A 17,118-nucleotide genomic window follows, 5' to 3' on the forward strand; every position below is an offset into this window, starting at 1 on the left:
TTACTCAATTTTTAAAGTGACTATCCAGAGTTTAAAAAAAAAATAAAATAAACTTGAGGTAGGAGGGATGGCAAATTAATCTGCGCGCAACTTTGTGGGGATTTAAAATTCTAATTGAAGAGTTGCAATAAAACAAAGGAAATGCTCCAAAACAGGAGCGCTGTTGTTTGGCAGAAGTTTGCGTAATTTTGTGCCTGGTGAAACATTATAGTTTTACATAAAAGCATGCAGTTTTAGTTAGTATTATTACTTCTTTATTCATTCACTTCTTCTCCATCTAATAAACTTTATAAGTTTATTTGCTAATGTTAGGTGTATTTGTACAAAATACAAACAAACAATCAGACAGGAGCAGTCCGCGCGCTTCGCGTGGAACCGGGCACAGAGTCTGAGTTTCGGCTGCTGGGGCCCAAATTAAATACCTCCACAGTTGCGTCTGTAAAATAGCTTTAAGTGTGTCTCTGCGGCACAGGCCCGCGGTGGTGGAACAGCGTCCGAAGTTTTGTGCATCTATCGCGGGTGCGGCGTGCCAGGCATGGGGTTGGACAGGGGGTTTAGCGCCGGTTGCCCCCCCGGGCCGAGTCCGTGAATGAGCACCCTGGGCACGAGAGGTCTCTGGAGGGTGGGGTGTGGCGCTGATGGAGTCCGGTACATGCTGCTGTACATGGCCGCGGCCGCAGCGGCCGCCGTGGTTCCGTCCACGGTGCCGAGGAGGCTCGGGTGGTAGAAGTAGGGCGAGGGGAACATTCTCTGTAAGGCCGAATAGTTTCCTGCCTCAGCCAGGAGCTCCAAACCCACCGCCGTCTGCCGCTTCCACTTCGTCCTGGAAATCAGATCAAAACACAGCGAATGAATAATTTATTCACTTTGCGCTCGTGCTGGGTCCCTAAACGCCACCTTAATTGGGATGCAGAGACCTAATTATTGCAGCCAGGATATATAGTTAAGGGTTCATTTGGCTAAAAAATAAGAAAGAATAACACATCTCATCCAAATATTATAATTATTTGTATCAGAAAATCGCCAAACATTTTTTAAGGAAACAGCACAGATTATTATTAAAGGGGTTCCAACCAACTAAATAAGAATGAACTTTTTATAGATAAAAAAATAGCTAAAAATAAAAAAATAAAAGAAATATTTTATCATGCAAAATTTTTGAATATATATATATATATATATATATATATTCAAAAATATGTTAATTATGACCAGGCAATAAAAAAAGACCCTGCTGCTTATTTTTAAAGATATCGGTCCCCCACAACATTATATGCAGAATAACCCAATAAATCAAACAAAATTATGAAGATAATTGTGTAGAAATAAATATCAGGACACATAAAGAAAAAAAAAGCGAGTTCTTTTTCTGTAAAGTCTTGTGGGCCCTCATGGGAATGAATAACAGGTAAGAGTCTGGCATAGAATGGCCAAAATTCCAGCAAAGACCATTTTCAGTGCAGTAACCCCTTCCCCCACCCCCCACACATACATCTGTTTATATACACACACAAAAACACGCGTTATAATTGCTCCTCTGTTTTTGCCATGAACTGCGCACAGCTGCTCACCGTCTGTTCTGGTACCAGGTCTTGACTTGTGTGTCGGTCAGGTTGAGAGCCGCTGCCAGGTCCATGCGGTCCTGCACGCTGAGGTATTTCTGCCGCTCGAAGCTCCTCTCCAGCTGGTTGAGCTGGTGGTCCGTGAAGGCCGTCCGGGCTTTGCGCGGTTTTTTCGTGCGCACCGGCGGACTGTCTCTGCTGCTGGAGATCTCCCGGTCACCTTCTTCTTTGGTGCCTGAGTGGAGACAGTGGAGGAGGAGTTGATGTTTAAAAAAAATCACGCAAAAAACTATAACTATTTGTGTACACTCTGTATCCAGTTTTTTGATTGTGTTTCTGATTGTGCCAAACTTTCGCCAACAACTCCCTTCGAGCGCGAGCGCGCGCGCACTGGCATTGGAAGGGCAGAGTTTGTCACTAAAGTTTTTCTCTTTCCTTCAGAAAACGAGACATCAGTAAATCAATCCGTCTCTATTTGCAGCCGGTTTCAGAGCACAGTGATCCCCCCTCCAGGAAGAACAATAATCTCTCTAATTGACCCACCAGGGAGGCCCCACGCACGGGGAGAATCACCAGGCTTACATCTGTTTTCACATCCATTGCACAAATACAGCGTACTAAAACAAAGAACCTAAAACTATTATTATTATTATTATTATTATTATTATTATTATTATTATTATTATTATTATTACAATGTAAAGTATTAGTAATACTGTTTTAATTTTAAAGTTGATGCTGTTGTTCGTACTATTAAAATATTTGTTTATACGGTTTTCTTTTTCTGGCTGTAGTTGTTTACCTTTACTTCCTCTAAAAGTTTTAAAGGAATGCTAATGAGAATTGATCTCCGTCTCTTCAGAAGTATTATGGGATGTTCCTCTCACCGTTGCATTTCATTTCGCTGGGGATTTCGTCCCGTTTTTCCAATTTGCTTCTGTTTTCATCTTGTTCCAGCTTGGGCCTGAAGACGTCCGGAGCCGTGGCACTTTCCGCTTTGGGGGTGTGATGAGGTGAGGATACTGTGGTGCTGTAAGGTGCGCAGGCTGCCAGCGGTTTACTGTCGCCCAGAATGTCTTTGATTAGAAAGGAGGAGGTTGCAGTCCTCGGGGCGCAGCCGGCCCCGGCGTGCTGCGGCTGCTGCTGCGGCGACAGCGGCAGGCTTTGCGGCTGGTGATGGTGGTGATGCTGAAGGCTGTCCTGGACCAGATGCGCATCGGAGGCGTGCTCCATGGTGACGGAGATGGGGGACGAGGGGCCAGTTCCCACGGTGTCTATCTCCGAGCATGGCGACGGGGTTGCCTGGCTCCTGAAATCCGCTGTCCTGCTGTCGCTGAGGCGGAAATCTCCGTTCATGAGCACGGGGTTACCAGAGTTTGAGGCGCTGGATAAAATCGTGTCTATCCCAAAACTCGACCCGCTGGATGCTTCCATGTTAAGAAAGAACTGCTGAAGCCTTCATAACAACAGCAGGACCAGTCTTCCTCCACTGACAGGAAAGATCAGAAGAAAATCAGGAAAATGAACTCTGAAGAGTGAAGAAAAAATAAAAAATAAAACATAAAAAAGAGTTGAGGAATAAACCCAGGTCAGGCAAAAATCCAGGGCTGTAGCTCCAACATTCAGGGAAAGAGCGGAAAAGCAAAGGCGCGCCTGTGTATCCTCGTCCCTTTTTGTGTTTGGATGTTGAACTTTGAGTTAAAAGTTGAGGCGTATTCAGAGATATACATGGGGCTGACTCCTCGACATCAGGCTCCCCCCTTTTTCTTCCTTTCTTTTTTTTGGGCTGCTAATCGCTCCGGTGTTGCTCTACAACCACTTCCTATGCTGACGTCACGGGCCACGGCGGGGGGAATTAATATTTTCTCCTTTATAATAAATACCCGACGCCTTTTTCCTCTCTCTCCCACCTCCGCATCCGCCCACCCACCTCTCAGCCGCGCTGCCATTGGCTTGCATCCTCACCGACTCCGCCAGGCAGCCAATCAGGGAGTTGCTTCTTTATCATCAAGCCGCGAGTTTGGAAGCTGCAGCGTTTTTTTGGTTTTATTTTTTAATGGAAAAGGGAAAACAATACTTTTGCTTCATGTTAGGCCACGCTGGAAAATATAGACGGAGTCCGGAGCGGAGCAGACAGCAGCGTGGATGCAGGAGTTTAATATCTTTTAAGAAAATAAAAGCAGAGCCTCAACAGTGTTCTTTAAAAGTGTAACTAAAAAGGCAACAAGTCATGAGTGGCAGTTCCAGGAGCATGGTAGGAAAATGAATAAGGCTTTTTCTTCATTCCGTTAATAAAATCCTTTAGTTAAGGTTTTAAATTGTTCAGAATTGTTTGGACAAACAAAGACAAATGAAGCAGGTCAGGTTTGTGGGAATGACCACCCGCCGTCTCATCTGATCCATCTTCACGCAAACATCCGGAAAGTCGGCACGTTGCGGGAGCGAGGAGGACTGCCTGTCACTGCAGCGCATCCTGTTAACAACCATGTCAGCCTCATTAGTAAAGTAATTATGAGGTGCTAATGAGCGTTCAAAGGTAGAAGAAATTCAGCACTTTTTGGCATTCAACGAAGACGTGAAGGATGACGCGGAGGTAAGTGCGCGCGAGGCTGCACGAGGCGGCGCGGACCTGCGGATGAGCGGACACTTCCTGAGTGAAAGCAGCAGCATTTCTCCTCTAAAGTTTAATCTGGATGTGCATCCCAGAGTATTTCAATTTTTTTTAAAAAGGAGGGAATAGGAAGAATATATGAAAAAAAGAAAAAAAATATGATATAAACCGTCTGACCTCATTCCGAATGTTTGTTTTCTCCTGCAGAAGTGAAGCTGCTAAAAGGAAACTGAAGGGAGGAAAAAAAAGCTGTACAGGTTTGTTCAATTTTATTTATTTTCCGGCAAATATATATATATATATATATATATATATATATATATATATATATATATATATATATATATATATATATAGTATATAGACTGAATATTTTCTTTTATTGTTTTTGAACAACGAACGAACGAGAATTTTTTACAAAATATGATGTTTTATTAAATACTTCCTTGATCTGTTGGCCTTGCAATATTTTATATTTTAAATGTTCATGTTGGTCAAACATTTTTTCGAATATCGTTAAAGTTGTTGCGAAATTCGATTTAAATAAAAAAACGTTTTGGCAGCTGGTTTTCTTCTATATTTTTTCTTGAATTTAAAGCTGCGTAGTGAAAACCAGGTTTTCTCGTGGACGGTGAAGGCGCGTGGCTCTCCTGCATGTCATGCTTGTAGAGTTTGAGCGCGAGGCGGCGACAAAGCGAGGCCGCGCGGCGCAGTGGATGCGTTCAAGAGTACACCGAGGCCTCGGCCGCGTCCCTCCCCGCATTCCGCGTGGATCCTGCACATTGAAAAAACTCACGCGGAGCCTTATTATAAAAACGACTCAACTGATCAGATCAAAGTGATGCCTGCACGCGTCAATCTAAGCGCGCGCCGCTCATACAGCTGCGCATCGATCATCTGATCAGGTTCAGCGCGCCACGGGAGAGAATTTAGAACTACCAGTTGGGTCTCATTGGTTTCAGCTGCACGCTCAGTGATGGGACGATGCAACTGCGGATGCGCGCGTGAGCGACGCACGGCGACCTCTGTGGGCCGCGCAGTTTCAGCGTTTACGCAGAGACACCCCCGCATTTAGACTGTCTGTCACCGAGAGGAGGGAGGACGGCGGAACGAGGTGCAGGATAGTGGACAAAAGTTTTACACAACCCATCTAGAAAAAGGCAGTAGCCCGATAACCTAAGAAAAAAAACAACATTTAAAGAAAAATCACTAACAGGGTAAATATATAGTAATCATGGTCACAGATTCTTCAAAAATCTTGACAATATTTTTTATTTATATAAATTCTTATATATCCATTTTAAAACGTTTTATTTCTAGTTATGCTGTGATGTTAAAAGACGTCTAAAGTTAAAAAAATTGAATAACAATTAAATAATTTATATTTCAAAACAGCCACATAGTAACAATAATACTAATAATAATCATCATTAAATGAAAGTTATAGATATATATTGTTTAATAATATTCCAAAAAAATAGTAAAATTACAGCCACAGCAGCATTAGCTTATAGGAGGCGGCTGACCTCCTCAAAGACGCTTTAGCAGATGGTTTGTGGGTTCACTGTAGTAGGGGGTCATATTGATTAAGAGCTGGAAATGAACATGGAGTCTAATGGTATGTAAGGAGCCAGAGGACCACAGATCAAAATGGGATTTTGTCAAAGTAAGGACTGAATAAGAAGCTGAAGGTGTTTTCTGCTATTTAAAAGCAAAACTCTTCACCTTCTGACTGAAATTTGACTCTGTGATTCCTGAATATTTATTTTCCAGGAAAATTTTAGGAGGTCTCATTTGACCAGATTTTTGCAGAATTTTGTCTGACAACCTGTTTCCTATAAAACAGGAAGACTCTAAGAATGCCTCAGTGTCTGATTTTGTTGTCCACATTTAAAATGTTTGTGCTTCATCTCTTTAACATCCTCTGTTCCTTCTGTCCAGGGCTTGCATGTACATGCACACCTCCAGCCGCACATCCTCCTGTGCTGTAAAAAGTGCAGCAGCTGGATTTGACTCACATTGACCCTTTTTTACTGATGTCGCCGCAGTTGCAGCAACAGTTGCCTCAACTCTGACCTCCCAGCATGCCAACAGTTGCTCTCAAAATGACAAACTTTTGTTTTGACGTTAATATGGATGGAGCGAGCAGGCATTTGAGAAATGCCTCAGTTTATTTCTGAATTTATCCAATTAAAAGCAAAGGTTGAAACCATGCTTCCCTTCAGAAAACCCACCGTATCTGTTTGGTTTACTTAAAAATAGAAAAATAAACAAAATATTGATTGATGTTTGTTCACGATTTTTCAGATATGTACTTGATAGTAGCATAAGCTAGATAAAAGCAAGTTTTTGTGTACATTTCACCGGGACAGTTGCCACTTCAGAAAGATTGTTGCATAAAAGCAAATGAGTTGATACACCATTCCAGCTGCCATGGGGACTTTTATGCCATGTATTGGTTTTATTAAGAGTTTGAGCTATCAGAAGTCACTCTAAGGCCTTCTCCTCCGCCATTTTTTTTCCATCTTTACGTGTTGGTGGGGGGGGGGGGGGGGGGGCAAATTTCCATGCAGAATTACATCCTGTTGGAATTAAAGGTGCTCTGACATTTAAGATGGACACATTGTATATTATTCTGTGTCTACATGTCATAGAGTAATGAAACATGTGACACTCAGGTTCAGCGTGAAGTGCATGCAATTCCAAATGTGATATAACTGAGGGGGATTGGGGGAGCTGCCATTTTTCCTCCTGTTGAGAAAAAGAAAATGCTGTTTTCTTTAAAAAAAAGGAATTGCTGACACGTTCAAGGAAAGCTCGTGTTTTCCTCCTCTGTCTGTCAGAGGGACACAATCAGCAGCGCTCACATTGATCTGAGCACGCCCCAAACACAGGCTGGCCCCGACAAGGTTGTTTTAATAGTCGTGGGCTCTGTACAATTACTTAATTACCAAAGCTGTCAGTCAGAGCAGGGGCGCTGCTGACTCTATCCATGGCTGCGAGCGGCGTTCCACTGCCAGCCTCCCCGAGTGATTGATCCGTGCTGATGGCGCCGCAAAAATAATTACGAGTTAGCTCCTGACGTGTGATCCCAAACAACGTTCACGCTTCACAAAGGTAATCCGGGGGGGATCAGGAGGGGTCAGTGCCATTTCCTATAACCTGAAGTCCGAGTAAAGGGGTGAAAACTGCAGAAGGAGGAAAGAGGAGAGGGGGGAGGTGGAGGCCCCAGAGCCCCCAGGGCCAGAAACAGCAGCAGATTGATGGTGTCCAGCATGGGACAGGGGAGAAAATTCACAGACGCGTTAAACTGATTGGCTTCTCAACATTTAAGGACAGAAATGAGAGGGAGGAAGTTCAAAGAGAAAGGTTGAAAGGTTTTATCCATTAGAAGTCAAGAAAAGAGATGAAGTCACAGGAAAACTTTCATTTTTGTTCACCTTTATTGACAATCTTGGTTTGCTAATATGTCATTCCTGCTTTTGCCTTTCAGATTATGATGCATCGCAGACTCCATGACAACTGACAGCTAGAAGAAGCTCAAAGTCCTCTGTGTGGAAGAGACTCTTTACATATTCATGGCAAAAGCATTAACCTTCATTAAGCATCTCTCTGGTCTCCACAGAGGTGCAGCATCGCGAGAGCTGCTGCTTTTGTACCGCTTATTGCTGCTCTTTCACCGCCTGACAGCGTTCACTCGCTGCATCACAAACAAACAAACAAAACAGCACATGCAGAGAACACGAGCAACACAGCCTACTACTGATATCAAGCAAGTAAACAAAAGCACATCTGATGTTTGCACCCGAAGGTGGCGTCCCGGTCCCCCCTGTGCTGCTTGCATGATGTCACTAATGAAGGCGGCGCTGAATAATGAAACACAACGCTGCATTTTTCAGCAGAAAGAATAAAAGGTGAGATCATCAGCAAGAAAGAGGGGAAAAGAGTGAAAGAAAGCAAGCGATGATTAAATGATCAAAAGCTGGCAGAGCGAGTGTCTGTGTCACTGCGAGGCACACTCATCTACCCACAAGTGAAAGTTAGGTTTCAAGCACAGTGTAATTATAGCCAGCCATGTCAGTTTGACATTAATGCAGCCAGCAGAAATTCTCTAATTGGCCTCAGAGGAGAAAGTGAACCAGAAAATATATTAACATTTTAAAAAAGCATATTTTGCCTAATCCTTTCACTTTCCAACAATATTTGAAGACTAAAATGCCCCAGGCATGAGAATTTAAATGAGCAATTTTGTTTTTGAAGGAAACGGCCAATGAGACAGAAAATAGACTAAAGGGAAATCATTAGTGTATGAGAGATCCTGACAGGCTCGCCTTGCTGACTGGCTGGCCTGTCACTAGGAGTCTGTGTTCTTCAGCTCCACGCTATGAGCTAAGCTGATAACATGAAAAGACCCATAAACGTGCAGCCAGAAGTCAAAGCCTATTATCTGGAAATTCTAATGCAGGGGCAAGGATGAGGCGGGGGAAAAAAACCGAGAGAGGGAGGCATCGCTCTCTCTGTCTGCTGTAGGGGTAAAGCTGGCCGGAGCGGGAGAACTTCTAATAGGCACTGTTATCTGACACAAACGCTTGGCAGAGCTGCTGCCAGAAAATGCTGCAGTAAATCAGAACATCAGTCCAAAAACGAAGGGGAAATAAAAACATGGACGGCAACAAACTGCTTAAAGTTAGGCACAGACACAATGTCACTCGAGCCCAGGCTGATGTGACATGACTGTATCAGAGAAACACAGCTAAGTGCAGTCAGGACATGTTAGCCCAGTCCCCTGGTGATGAAGCAGCTGAGGCTAGCATCGCCCCTGGCGAGGGACTGCAGGGCAAACCGCTCGGGCTGGAGAGCCTTGCCCTTTTGAAACAAAAGAGAGAGGAATGGCCAGGGGAAGCCAGCCGGCCGGCCTCAGCAAGAGGGGGCAGGTTTATTTCCTGCAGCATCGGAGGGAAAAAAGAATGATGGAGAAGAAGGAGAGAAAGTGAGAACAACAGCAGATCTCAGAGTCTGCATCTGTGCGACAACAAAGGGCATGTGATATTTTCCAGCCTGCTGGTCAAAGGTTTCTGCTGGCACCCCTCCTCCTCCTCCTTTCATTCTTCTCCCAGTCACACAGAGATGCAAAGTGTGGGGATTTCACTCCTTTTTTTGTACCTTCCATTAGTCTGTTACGCTGAACACAGCAGCCTAATCAGGCTCTTTGATAAACATTTGACACAAGGCAGTGGGCTTCTGTTTCTGCTGCTTACAGCCCAGGGCAAGAGATTCCGACAAGCAAATCTTCATCCACAGTTTTCTCTATTTTAACTCAACCTGTCAAAATGTGTGCCAGTCATCGTGACAAGAAGATGGGGGAAATCAAAGCCTCTCTCATCTTAAAGGAACACAGATGTGCAGAGGGCTACAAGTTTAGTGGGGATTACAATGGCGCATCCATGATGAACAGATCAGGAGTCAGAAATGACATTTCCTGGATTGTATCAACACCAAGTGACATGATCTCCAATCAACACACACCTCCTGCAGGACTGGCACATCAGCCCTAACCCGCCCCCTTCCCAACCGTCATCGGCAACAAACACCGAAACCAGAGCAAACTGCAAAATGCTAAACCATTTGACCCTGCAGCTCAGGGAGCGGAGCAGCCTCTCTGCCTGAGGAGGAAGCAGGCTCAGGTCACCAGGTCAGTTCCTCCTTTGCAGAGCCTGCAGCGTGGTCAGACCAGTGGAGGCATGGAGGGACCGAACATGGCTGAGAGCTGTGAGGGCCTAGCAGCAGATCTCCCATTAGCCCCTCAACGAGGAGCAAGCGCAAAGTCTCATTATCTGTTCATTAACTCCTGTAATTAAGGCGGAGAGGCTGTTAAAGCTCCGCCCTCCTGGTTCCAGTCTGCTGTACTGCATGGAGTGCAAATAACCAGCCTATCCAGCATTCTGGAGGCGCTTAGAATAAACTGTATGACCTCTGGCTATGCGGTGGCCTTCAGATCCAAACCCCTTCTTGACTAATTCATGCTCTGAACTGCATCTCCCCTCAATCCTTTGATTCCTTTCAATCAGTTTGAAGGAGTGTAAACAATGGGGGCTGTGAATATGATGGGGAACTAAATCTACCGATGCTCAATTAGGGAGCGGCCCCGTAGCCTCCTCCAGCCCTGGGAGACAAGAGCTATAATTAGAAGGGGGCAGTAAACTGGCAGACGTTATTGATGATCTGCTGCTGACACCTCCCTTGTGTTAGCATTAGCATTTTCCCTGAGCAGAGTGTTAGGAGAGGCTGGTCTCTCAGAGTCCACGTCAGCGGGGGGGGTGAGCTGCCAGGAGGAGGAGAGCAGCGCCACAGAGATACCCAGCCCCACTGCCGGCCCTTCATGGCGCTCGTCCACCTGATGGGAACACGGAGACGCGGCTGTTCTCCTCCTCATCAATACAGCCGGCCTCTTTGTCAGTAATTTGCAATAAGTGTCCGCGCCACATCTTAGGGGAGCTGGAAATCATTACTGGCTGAGGCCCTGCTCCGCTACTAATTGGATGCGTTGGGCCTTATCAACTGAGGATTTTCCGAGACCTTTGACAGATACCAATTCGAAAATCATTGTTCAGTTGTCAATTTAAGAGACTGTTAAAAGAGCTTTTTTTAATTTTAATTGGAACTTCCTCCTTCCTTTCCAGTGAGCTGTGAGGATTAAAAATGAGCCCAGGGCGTGTGGAAATCTGTGTGTGCGCTGTAGTCCAGCAGAGGAGCTGGAGGAGAGGGGAAGTATGCAGGTTAAATTGACAGCTAAGACTGCTGACCAGCATACAAATGAGCCAGGCATGCATGCTTTTTAGTTTGCAGGACTCTCACGTCTTTATCGGGACTTCATCGTAAGCATCAGATGCGTTGGAATCTGAGCTGCAAAGATCCTCATTAAGCAAATTTAAAAAAAACAAAAAAAAACATTCGCTCAAGATGTTTGTCGGGTCAGCAAGCCGGGCCATCATCGATCACCCCGATAAACCGAGCCAACATATTCATGCGGCCCGCTCCCCGGACGACCCTGAACCCAAACAGTCTGCTGGGGCTTTAACAAGGCCTCAGGAGGAAAGCCTGAAGGAGCTCATATGTGTAAACGTGTATCTGTTTGAGACAGCGACAGGACCGTCCAAGAGCCCACGGGCTAGAGGGGGGTGGGGGTGGGGGGCAGCCAGACAATGAAAGCAAACAGAACGGTTTTGACACCAGTAATCATCTACGAGGCCAGTAATGCTGTTAAAGTCATCCGGCTCAAACAAAGGCTCTCGGAAAACTCGCCGGGATTTGAACCCCCTCCAACTGTATCTGGTGACGCCAACATGTTTGTCATCGGATAATAAACCTGATTGATGTTTCTGCCACACACTGAATCAGTCCCAACTGAAGAGCTGCAGAGTTTACAGGGTAATAAGTGTGTAATTAAGGACCAGACGAGAGAGAAATTGACAAGGTATAAAACAATTGTTTCCCCCTGGTTTCTCGTGCATTTTTTCACGAGCATGTGTCTGGGAGCCGGCGTGCTGTTTGCCGGCTGCTTTACTCGCTGTCAGAAAGGATTTGGAGACGGGGAGCCATCTAAGCATGCATACGAGAGCGTTCATTTGACCTCATTATACATCAATAAAGAAGGAAGCCGGTGGTTTACTAAACATCACCATGCTGCCCGAGCTTCACGTCACTGTGTGCCGGAGCAAAATTCAAAAAAAAAAAAAAAGGAAGACAATTTCCGAAATGTCTGGAGAGCAAAAAGAGAAGGTTGTGAGAGGGAGGGGGGGCTGACTAGCCAGAAGGGATTCTGACAAGCACAAGAGGGGGGAAAGCAGATATGCAGAGCCCTGTTTAAGAGCAGAGCAAGTGATGAAAAAGATTTATGCTTTTAATTAATGGCAATTAAACCATGGCTGTTGGGCTGGCCCATGGCAATTGTTCTGAGTAAAAAGGAGGCCGAGCTGGTGACAAGCATTTGAATCCACTAAGTTCCACCAAGGGAGCTGACACTGCAGGCATCAAACCTAAACTAAATCAATAAAAGAATTAAACATTTATAAATTGCATTTTGACAAGCATCAGATATCGCTAAGCTTTGATATTATGAATTCCTCCGGGGTGATGCAAACAAGGAGAGGCGCACTTAGAGATCCAAACAATCAAAGGGTCTGATTAGCATGTGCTGTCAGATGCAGCAGTGCTATTAATTACTACAAATTAATGTGACTCGCTCCACCTCTGCTGATTGGAGTGATAATGGAGCTGGGCTCTGTGCGGGGAACATATGCAACCCTGCCAAACATAATAAGGACATAAAACCTACTCCTCTTCGGAGACCTAAACGGCTTGTTGCTCGATTTGGTTTGCAGCTAGCATGCACGTTCATGCATGAAATGCTCCAGCATTGCTTCTTTCACATCCTGCTTCTTATTTGGGATTATTATGTGTCCCCTTGTATTTGTGAGATGCAAGAAAGTAGCAGCTAAACTGAGTAATATGTGTTGAGACAAATGCAGGCGTGACAGTGTTGAGAAAAAAAAAAAGAACCAAAAAAAAGAAAAACAGGAGTGGAGGGGGGAGTTGTGCATGTATGTGTGTGTGGGGGGGCAGCTCCAACATCCTGTCACTTAAATCACTGCCCATGTCTGCACATCACAACTCCAGAAAGGCATCCAGCATCGCCATGACGTGGAGCTGCCGAGAGCCAACAGACTCCCTAAATGAGACTGAAAGCAATAATTACTACCCCCACCCCCCACCCCCCTTCCACACACACACAAAAACACCACCACCATTTGCTAAATAGTTTACCACCATTCAGAATGCCGGTGCTGCTTCACACCCGCTTCTCCGTCCTTAATATCAGCCATCGTTTTTGGGCTGCTCTTCACACCAACCTCATTTGCTCCGCACTTTATGTATTATTCATTAATATTCAATGCATTTTCAGAGTGATTTGCAAATTCTTTCAGTATACTTAAGTTTACACACATAATACAAAATGTAGGGTTTTATGTTTCTCCACAATCGCTGTGAGGGAAATACATTTTACAGAAGTTTGCAATGTAAATTTAATGGCACAGATAAATGAACGCTCTGCCTTGTGAACATTCATTTGTGGAAATAATTTGAATAAGTGTAGACAGTAAATGCTCGCTAAAGCATTTGAGTGGAGACGCGTAGATACATCTTCATTTCTGCTTGTCAGGTGAGGGTTTTACGCTGCAGCTGCCTCGGAGCAGCAGCTGGCCTGCACGCCTTCGCCCTTGTTAGTGCTACCTTAAAGAGTGGCCTTCCCGAACTCATTCTCATGATGAATTTGCCCCACAGACAGCAGGAAGGCCCACTCTGATTGTGACAGCAGTTTCACATTAGCCACCGTTTGTGCTCCGTGAGGTAAAACTGGGACTCTCGGGGTCACAACTACTTCTTCACACTATAAGATAACCCCTCCCCATTACTGCTGAGGAATGGAGTCCACACACTTCAGAGCAGCCTGACCTGTTAGCCTCATTTGTTATCATCACTTCCTGGTTGCGTAGTACTACTTTTTCTGTGAGGGGGAAGCGGGGAGGCACCAGGAAAACAAAGGAACCTGTTGAAGATGTTTGGAACTTATCTTGAAATATAGACTCACAATGCCAAATAATCAATATCCCAGCTTTACAAAGCTTTTTTTAGACATTGGTTGCGGCTCTAAGTACTTTTCAGAAAACCCAGTTCCACCTACACCTCTGCACTTGATAAAATCACTCATGAACACATAGTCAGAATGGAAACATGTCAAATATAGCACAAATTAAAGGAACAAAGTAAAAAATGGTTGACATGCAAAGTGTGATTCATTTAAGTTTCAAATAAGTTCTTACGAGACACTGGAGGATGCAATAAAGAATATTAAAATACACTTTACTAAGATGAACCTAAGCTTGTTTTATTTGGATGTGGAAAAACAACAGTGGGCTGAACTTTAGGAAACTAAAATGTGAATGGATTTGACATTCATTCTAGTTTATTGGTTTGTTTGGTCACATATTTCATTTACACTTGATGATCTTGAATAAATCCAAGAATCTGGAAAACGTCACTGTTCAGTAGCAGGAATTTCTCTCTGAGTCACACTGGTGGAAGTTTTGGCTAAAGAGGTTCTGGATCCATTTTAGGTCAGTGAATCAGATCAAATCAACTATTGTATCCCACAAATTACGATATGAATGGAATCATTGTTAAAATGAATCATTGCACCCCTATTTTTAAGTTCCTGATAATCAACCAGAAATTAACCCGGAGATGCTTTCCAACGTGCAAGACTTGGAGCATGATTTAAACACTGGAAGACTTCGATGTCTTCCAATTTTCTATTACTGAACTGAAATTAAATAAAGGGTGGCTGATTTAGTTCCTGAGCTCTTCTGGGATTCTCTCTGTAACAATATCATCTCTCTGAAGGGTAATAATAATTGTGTCTCCACTCCATCTCTTAGAAACTTTGCAATTGTTTTTGAAGCATACAGAAATCCAGTTTAAAAGAAAGTCTCCACATCTCTGCAACATTCTTAAAATAAAAAGCCTCCTGTATCAGAACAATGAAGAGATGTTTTTTAACACAAGATTGCACAACAGTGTTTTTTTGTTGTTGTTATAAGGCTGTTCCTGAACGTCTCATCGTATCTCACAGTGGACCTTTCCTTTGTCGGCCTGTTGTTAGTCTCCTAACACACGTTCCAGTGTTTGTGTCCTTACTGACCCCAACTGCTCACTGAGGATGACCCCCCCCCCAACCCCCCCAATTCCACAACTGGGGCCACCTTTTATCCTCATCAATGAGATTACAAAAAAACTCTGTGTATTCTGTGCATCACATTAAAAAAAAACGCTTAGATTATTCTGGTTTATTGGATTGATCTGGACTAAACTAGAACATACTTAAATTTATTACAAAATGGAAGTGTGATCATCAGCATTGATTTAATTATTTTCCTGCCCCCTTTCAAACATCCTCAGTTGTGAATTGCCGCTTTATAAATAAGTGGGATGAACAGAGTGAAGAGCATGATTAGTAACTTCCATTTGTGCTGTTAATGCTCCATACTTAGATGCAGTTAGACCTTATTATGATAATTTGATAATTTGACAGAATGGCTGCAGGCGGGATTAGAAAAGAAGTCGGTTTTCAAATGTTTTTGTGGTTCTTAGAAACTAATGCATGCGTTTATTGATTTCTCACCTCCTAAATCTAACCTTCTTAAGTTGTCACAGTTTGGTTGGAGGGGAGGGGGCAGCCACGGTTTGCAACAAAACGCCCTGGACCCGAGTTGAGGGATGCGCTTGCAGTTATCAGCAAGCACTTCCTCAAAACTCCTCTCTTCTTTTTCAGCCGCAGCTTCAGTGTCACATTTTACGGATGTAGAATTAAAGATGCGCAGAGGGAGGAGCGGGTGGAGGAGAACCTGAGAGACAGATTAATGCCTCGCCGGTGCTTCAGCGTATCAGGACAGGGATTACTGCTGTAACAGCTGTGCCCGCGAGTCCCCTGACTGAGAAGAATTACAAGTATTATCACCTACATCATTAAAGTAGGGCTCATGGACGTGGAATGGTTTCAATCAATTCATCCCAAGATAACACGGAGCCAGCTGGACCCCCTGCGTGAGAACTTGACTTAATTGGCCAATAAGTGTTGGGGAAGAGTGCGTGCTATTTGATCAAATTATGGGGGCGCTGGCGAAAGGGGATTACATTGTTCGGCTGAAAGCCGACAGAAGATGCGGCGGCTCGGAGCTGCTGTTAGCATAAGGCTGTCCGTGGCTAAGTGTGAGGGCAGTGAAAAATGGTGGCCCACTTGGCACCAGGAAAAGAGAGGAGGAAAGCAGTAACCAGGTCAGCCTTTTGCTTGGGGAAATATGCTCGTTCATCATCCCCCCCTTGGCCTCATTTCTGCCTGCTGATACTTGTAAACTAATAAGTTCCTTGTGCTATTTAGTTGGGATCATTAGGCTACAAATTCACTCTCTGCTGCTGCATTCATGTGGCAATCAGCTGATCCAGAAAAGATGTAATGAACTCCACAAACCAACACGGTGTAATTGGTACAAAACCGCTGCATTTATCTGTTTAGAAAATCAGTGTTGATGCTCAGAGAGCCGAACAACATGTTGAACCAAAGATTACGCTGATTATTCAAATGTTTAATTAGTATTTATGTGTACGGATGGGCTCTTGTGGCCATGCACAACCATAACAAATGCTCAGTAACCATAAGAAGCAGCCCCCGAAAACTGGAGAGATAGCAGGAATTTCAATGAGTCTAAATGGCAGTGCTGAAATTACCTCTTTGCAATATTCATGGGTGAAAAGGCTTGTCTGAGAGGCGTTTTCATTAGCATTATTCCTGAGCAGAGGACGATTTAGTCATCAGTGGCCCAGAAAGCTGCAGCTGTAATCCAGAGGCGGGGAGGAACTCACCTCTGCTGGACACCGGTTACAGAAATGAGCATGACGCTTTACAGTAAAGGTTCATGAAATGCTGTAAAAAAGATCTGAATAGGAATGACCAGCAGTTAATAAGGGAGTTTGCTCCACTTTCAGGCCAGTTTCAATAAGTACATTTGACAAAAGAAAACGTAATGATTGGAAAAAAACAAACAAACAAAGAATTATGGTCAACCATCACCGAGAGATCAGTTTTCTTCATTTAATGAATTATTATTTATGCTAAATCAATAAAATAAATGGAGAGTAACTAAGGAAGAAAAACAATATTTAGCTAATTATGATAAGAAATCTTTTTTTAAACAATTGCTCTCACACCAATTCTTGGTATATTCATGTTGGGATGTACCAATTTTTGGGGTTATTACATTTTTTGGGTTAGAGTGAGTTTATTTTAACCTGATTTATGTTTTTTTCCCCTAATTTATTTTTCATTCCTGA

The 17,118-nt window shown here is 44.0% G+C and overlaps 1 protein-coding gene and 1 long non-coding RNA gene across 2 annotated transcripts; one reads left to right on the forward strand and one right to left on the reverse strand.

Annotated features, from left to right (window-relative positions):
* Positions 1-231: 231 nt before the first annotated feature.
* Positions 232-3,384, reverse strand: barhl2 (BarH-like homeobox 2). The gene is made up of 3 exons (XM_023954033.2): positions 2,450-3,384; positions 1,572-1,797; positions 232-823 (listed from the first exon to the last, which is right to left on the reverse strand). The coding sequence occupies exons 1-3, from the start codon at positions 2,994-2,996 to the stop codon at positions 511-513; spliced, it is 1,086 nt and encodes a 361-aa protein (XP_023809801.1). The 5' UTR covers positions 2,997-3,384; the 3' UTR covers positions 232-510.
* A 274-nt stretch (positions 3,385-3,658) lies between these two features.
* On the forward strand, positions 3,659-6,250 carry LOC144992008 (uncharacterized). Its single transcript, XR_013655712.1, has 3 exons — positions 3,659-3,816; positions 4,381-4,430; positions 6,115-6,250. It is a non-coding gene; the product is annotated as an uncharacterized LOC144992008 (long non-coding RNA).
* The last annotated feature ends 10,868 nt before the right edge of the window (positions 6,251-17,118 follow it).

Source organism: Oryzias latipes, chromosome 4 (genome assembly GCF_053564925.1).
Source record: "Oryzias latipes strain Hd-rR chromosome 4, Olatipes_Hd-rR_3.1".
Lineage (NCBI taxonomy): Eukaryota > Metazoa > Chordata > Actinopteri > Beloniformes > Adrianichthyidae > Oryzias > Oryzias latipes.

What these genes read in the sequence shown, in the direction of transcription:
- barhl2 (XM_023954033.2), bottom strand. Translation starts at nt 2,996, where the DNA reads ATGGAAGCATCCAGCGGGTCGAGTTTTGGGATAGACACGATTTTATCC. An exon ending in CAGCGAAATGAAATGCAACG is followed by an intron (nt 1,798 to 2,449) that starts GTGAGAGGAACA and finishes GTCTCCACTCAG; the next exon opens with GCACCAAAGAAGAAGGTGAC. An exon ending in ACCTGGTACCAGAACAGACG is followed by an intron (nt 824 to 1,571) that starts GTGAGCAGCTGT and finishes TCTGATTTCCAG; the next exon opens with GACGAAGTGGAAGCGGCAGA.